At 35.5% G+C, this 6,000-nt stretch overlaps 1 protein-coding gene across 1 annotated transcript in view; it reads right to left on the bottom strand.

Annotated features, from left to right (window-relative positions):
* Positions 1–1,320: 1,320 nt before the first annotated feature.
* LOC122796056 (TBC1 domain family member 17-like) overlaps positions 1,321–6,000 on the bottom strand; it is a 180,770-nt gene continuing 176,090 nt past the window's right edge. The window contains exon 5 of the mRNA XM_044064520.1: positions 1,321–2,595. Coding sequence (XP_043920455.1) covers positions 2,418–2,595 — 178 coding nt within the window. The 3' untranslated portion in view covers positions 1,321–2,417. The remainder of the gene's footprint in view (positions 2,596–6,000) is intronic.

The following is a 6,000-nucleotide window of genomic DNA, read 5'->3' as shown; positions in this document are numbered from 1 at the left end:
AAGAAGACTTGTTTACTTTTTAAATTTTTTTTTATTTAATGTTTGATGTTGCAGAACTTCAGTCATCTGGTCTTCAACCATATGTTTTTCGATGTTCTGCAACTTCTGTGATTTGAAGTAGACCCGTATACATACACACACACATCTATATACATACATAGACACACATATCTATTGGTATATATATATATATATATATATATATATATATATATATATATATATATATATATATACACATACATACATACATACACACACATCTATATACATACATAGACACACATATCTATTGGTCTACTGGTTTAGGCAGCAGCAAAAGGATTTTAAAGGTACTGTCCCTAAGCAGAACACTAGTAGGTTAAGTTAACAACAGCATTTTAATAGCAGGCATGAAGATTCACTGTAGACTTCCCACCATATGAAACCAGTCACTGAACAGTCCTTTATTCATATGCACATTAGTTTCTTTACCGCATAATTCTCCAAGATGTTTTCCTGCTCTAGGGTTATTTTCATTTTGAATTGAATGAAACACAAAGGAAGACTAAAATGAAGTGACTAAACTTATTTGTAAAATTAAAAAAAAATAAAAACACATGGGTGAGGTAGCTGAAAGAGAGAAAATCAAAAGATTTAAGGTAAAGGCAGACAGAATACTTTTGAGAAGACTTACCCTTAAAAGGGGCATTGAGATTTCAGGGTATATGTATTTTTCATTACTGATGTGTTTGGCCCTGAGTCCTTCCACTGCAAATATTTCCATTTCTTTTATACATTAGTATTCCAGGTTTCCTGTTCTGGGATTATATATTTTGAATGGAATAAGACGCTAAGACATTTTCAGCTGAAGCAGTCAACTTTATTTCTAATAATGAAATAACATGAAAGGGGTAAAGGAGAGAAAATCAAGAGCTATACACTGAAGATAAGCAGAACACTTTTGTGTTGACGTATCCTTGAATGGAGAGCCGAGAAGTGACAGCACGACTTTACAGTTTTAGCATGTGTTTCATTGCTACTGCCTGCTATAAGAGTTAAGTGCTGAACCTTCTACAGCAAATGTTTCTGTTTCTTTAATCTTAGTAATTCTGACTACTAGTTGTTGTCTTTCGGCTTTTCCCAGTTAGGGGTCGCCTCTGTGGAACTCCGGTCCGCTAATGATTGGCAGTAGATTTTGATAAACGCCAAGGTGCCAGCTCAATGTTTAACCTTCAATGAAGGCACACCCATTTACGCATGTCTTTCAAATGCCCACCCAACCGCAGGGAGGACATGCAGACTCCACACAGAAGGCATTCCCTGTACTCCAGCCGAGAATCGAACGGGAGAACCTCTTGCTGTGAGGCAACAACGCTACTGCTGCACCACCGCGGATAGCAAAATGCATCTGACAGTAGATGGTCCATGACAGAAAACAAACCTGGGATGGAAATCAGTATTATTTACATTTAAAACAATTTGTTAAGGTACTGTTACATCTCATCTGTATTTTTAAGAAAGGTAGCCCCCATATGCAAGCATGTTTGCCTAAATTCCCTTATATTCTATATTCCAAATTATACCCAATCCACAACCATCAACTAGCTGGCAAGAGCAGGCACATGTGATGTAGTTAGGAAGGGCATGATGCCAGAGACAGAGATGTCACTCAGTGAGAGGCTTTATCCCCACATTTTGCCTATTCCTGGATATGAAATATTTCACACAGTGTTGGCTTACCTCAAATCCATAAGTGGATTTCATTTCTGGCTGACAACCTCTAGTATCTGCTAATCATTTAAAATTCAATTGGAACTTCACAACCCCCCCCCCCCCCCCAGTACACCTTCAAATAAATAATATCTATTCCAAACTGTCTGATCCTTCAGTATTCTGATCAATTCTTTTGTGACATGTCATCTGGGTTGTTGTTGTCAAACTTAGAAATCCATTTTCTACACATATAGACCATTTGATAAAATGCAAAATAAACTTAAGACATCTATGCACCTGTTAGATAATCCAGAAACAAAGTGCCATAATTTTCCATGCTTTTAAAGTAAGTTTTTCTATAAGATAAAGTGAAAAATGACAAACACCTTCTCTGTATTTTAATTACCACAGTCATTCAAAAGCAAAGTGAATAACTGAAGAAGTGATCTCTTGCTTAGCGTATTTCCATGAAAAAGGACTAAAGTGAAGCACAGGCAAACAGATTTTGGAGTAATGACTGCCTTTAGAATAAGGGTACAGAACAGATAACCTGCTTGTTTGCTCGCCACATAATTTTAGCAATAAATTATATTTACACAAAAGTCTGTGGGCAGAGTGAGTTAATTTTACACAAGTGTCAGAGGAAAAATGTCATCACGGAAATCCTCCTTTTAATTTTCTTGGCAGTGTTCATTCTACTTATGAATAGATCTTAGATCTGGTTAAAATGTCAGCGTTTTTTCAAGGAGCACATTCTTCAGTAAGAACATTCCAGACATTCTTTTCTGAGGTTTCAGGTAATATTTTCTGAAGCACTCTAATACTGTCCCGGTGCAATAGTTAAAGAAAAGTTCTTCTGCCTTTTCAAGGATAGGGTTCAAGCTCAGTTTGTTCTGTAAACTAAAACAAAGAAAAATAGAATATGTTAAGTACATTTTCATCAAAATGATTGCAGCCTCAGTTGTATCCCTACTGTGTTATAATTAGATCATACAAAAATCTTATGTCAAAATATTAAGTAAAATAAAAACAGTATCTTTGAGTTAGGGAATGTTAATGTGATCATAGAGGCAAGTAATTTAAATGAGAATGTAAGATCTTCCAAATGATACTTGTACTGATTATCTTACGAAATCCCTTCTATTTCATTTATAGTCTTTGTTTAGGGTCACACAGTATGCATGTGCTAGGCAACAGAGTTCATTTTCAAATCACAAGCCTTGTAACTCAGCCCCATCATTGTAGTTTATCACTCAACTGCAGCATAAACCAGCTAATACATTTACTACAACACATAACATCTGAAGACTTGGTTAGAATATCTGTCACAGACAGTCTGATTTTTCATATCCGATGCAACCAAACAATTATGTGGCTATCTTAAACGTTTGACTTTTGACTCAGATGAATAAATATTGTGATCTTCATGAATGGACTGAGGAAAAGGTAAAAAGTGCATGAAAGCAAGGCATCCAACACTGATGCAGCTTCAATTTAAATACAGCAATCAGATACACCTGTGTCCGCCCCCTCCCCCCCCACACACACACACTTCCTTTTGGTGCAACCACATAACTTTCAAACTTCTCTGTAAAACTTTTTCATCCCAATTTTTGGAATTAAATGTTGTTGTGTCTTTTGGCTTTTCCCGGTTAGGGGTCGCCAGAGCAGAACTCCAGTCCACTAATGATTGGCAGTAGATTTTTACGTGCCAAGTTGCCGGCCCTGACACACAACCTTCAACGAAGGTATGCCCATTCACACATGTTACCACATAGAAGATGGTCTAGCTGAGAATTGAACAGGACAACATCTTACTGTGAGGCGACAATGCTACCGCAGCACCACCACCGAATTAAATAAAATGTGAAAAAGAGGTTGGATAAATAAAAGCACAATGCCAAGCCAGAACTTATAGTTTGCACTGGAGGAACTCTAACTAATACACATATCAAAGATAAAATAAAAAAAAAAAGTATTTACAAGAGCATTCCTAGCAGAACAATGCTATAAAAGAATATTATTCATCTCAGCCTGCAGTAAAACATGTTTTAATATTAAAAATGGTGTTTTACGGTAAACATTTTTAAATATTTGGATCATCCAAAATGTATAATTAAATTATGTTTAAATGGTAAGTTACAGCTAAGAAAAAGCTGCAATGAACTGAAAATATTATTTTATGTTTCTTCTAGTTGCTGTAAACAAAAGTGCAAGGAAAGTATGTTTCACTTATGCTCAGAATGTTCATTGCTTAATGTTTATTCGTTAATCATAGATGTCGCCGAGGCAAAACACAGATACCTAACTGCTAGCAAAGAAATTGGAAATTAATTCTTTTTAAATAGGTCACTTTGCTGAAATTGCTGCATATTAATTTTACTTTGGTTTCTCTTCTTGCCCCCAACCTATTCTTTTCATAAGTGACAGTGAAGTGTCCACTATTTGCCTCAGCGGTATTCATGGCAGATGTTCACTAGGCAGATGATGTTCCACACACATACAAAACATGCTTTTCAGCTTTTGATAAGCACAAAAAAAGAAGCAGAAAATCATATAAGCAGTTCATTGCTGCATTTTCTTAGCTGTGACCTACAATTTAAAAATGATTTAATGACACATTTTGGGTGTTCCACATATTTGAAAGGTAAACTTTCATATCTCAGACTTTAATTATATTGTATTTAAAATTAAAAATCAGGTTCAGGTTTTACTCCAATCTTATTGGCCTGTTCAGAATTCATCAATGAAGAATGACAAAGTCTGGTTTATAGAAAATATTCAGTTTTTCATTCCCTTTAATAAGCTTTTTTATATACAGTTTATGATTTTATTTTTGCTTCTAGTAAGAAAACTTTTTACCTAGGTTTCATTCATACCTGTTCAGTTTGCAGTAGCATAGCTATGACATGGTGAAAGGGTCAACTTTCCCACGTATAAAGGGTTAGAGGGTGCAATCTGATTGGCCATCCATCATCCTGATCATTTTTGATACAATACCAGCATTTAAAAGCCAGTATTGTATTTGCGGTCAAACCTGAGCGCTGTAGTATTCCATGTGTGGTCTAACTGTACTGACTGCTTGCTACATTGTAGCAATCGGTTTGGTATACTTTTAATGTAAAAGAAAATAAATATTTTTTTAAACTAAAAAGTGAGCACTGTAGCACTTCATGCAGGATATAAACTGTAGCAACTGCTTGCTACATTTGTAGAAAGCAGTTTGCTATGTTTTAAAAGAAAAACATTTTTTTTTACTCTAATAGGGTGGGGGCATGGCATAGAAGCTGGACCTGAATGGCTGGGGTAGGAGAGAGAGGGGGGTGTAACCTATATCTGGCAACATGGTTGGTGTGCTAGTAAAGGAACAAACTTTTTTTTTATTTCTTTTTTGTTCATTTGAAGGGCTGGGGTTTTATGGATTGGGAATTGTCTGAAGTCCCTTATTTGGCTTTTCACACGAAGAGTTGGGGGGTTGGAGTGCTGGTTTGTGGGACTAGCACAGGGTGCTGATCAAGCCAGCTATGTTTCTGTCAATATGCAATAATTCAAATGTAGACATTTTGGCACTGTTCCCCAGGAAGAAACTATGGTCTTATATAAATGAGGCACTTCATCATTTCAATATTCTAGCACATAATTTGTCCTGGCAACAGTGCATCTAAAATCTGGGGATGAGCTTTGTAAGTAAAGATAATGCATTATTGTTTAAAACACTATCTGCTTTAGTGACCTTAATAACTCGGTTGACTATTCTGCAAGAGAGTGGCTTTCACAATATTCTTCCTGTATAACTAAGTATTTAAATACAAAGAATCTTATCTCCTAAGTTTAGAGAGAAAAAAGCAACACTTACTGGAAAGCATCACTAAGTTTTGATCAAATTATCATAGACTGCTCCTAATCTTAACTTGTTTGATTTTATTGCTATATTCAGTCATTGTACTTGAGAAACATGTTACTAGTTTAAGTTTTATTTGTGTGTGTGTGTTTTAATTCTAAAATTTTAAGGTATACTGGAAGTTTATTTCGCTAGTTAAAAAATGATTAGTTATGGAAGAATAGGGAGATAAGATTATTGCTCTGGTCAGTAGATGAGGGTATTTTTACTATAAGTTATTGCTCTGGTCAGTAGATGAGGGTATTTTTACTATAAGTTATTGCTCTGGTCAGTAGATGAGGGTATTTTTACTATAAGTTATTGCTCTGGTCAGTAGATGAGGGTATTTTTACTATAAATTATTGCTCTGGTCAGTAGATGAGGGTATTTTTACTATAAGTTATTGCTCTGGTCAGTGGATGAGG

The sequence above is a fragment of the Protopterus annectens genome, chromosome 2.part2 (genome assembly GCF_019279795.1).
Source record: "Protopterus annectens isolate FY-2018-M chromosome 2.part2, PAN1.0, whole genome shotgun sequence".
NCBI classification, from domain to species: Eukaryota; Metazoa; Chordata; order Ceratodontiformes; family Protopteridae; genus Protopterus; species Protopterus annectens.
The sequence above is the reverse complement of the archived record's forward strand: the minus strand, read 5'-3'. Positions and strand labels throughout refer to the sequence as shown.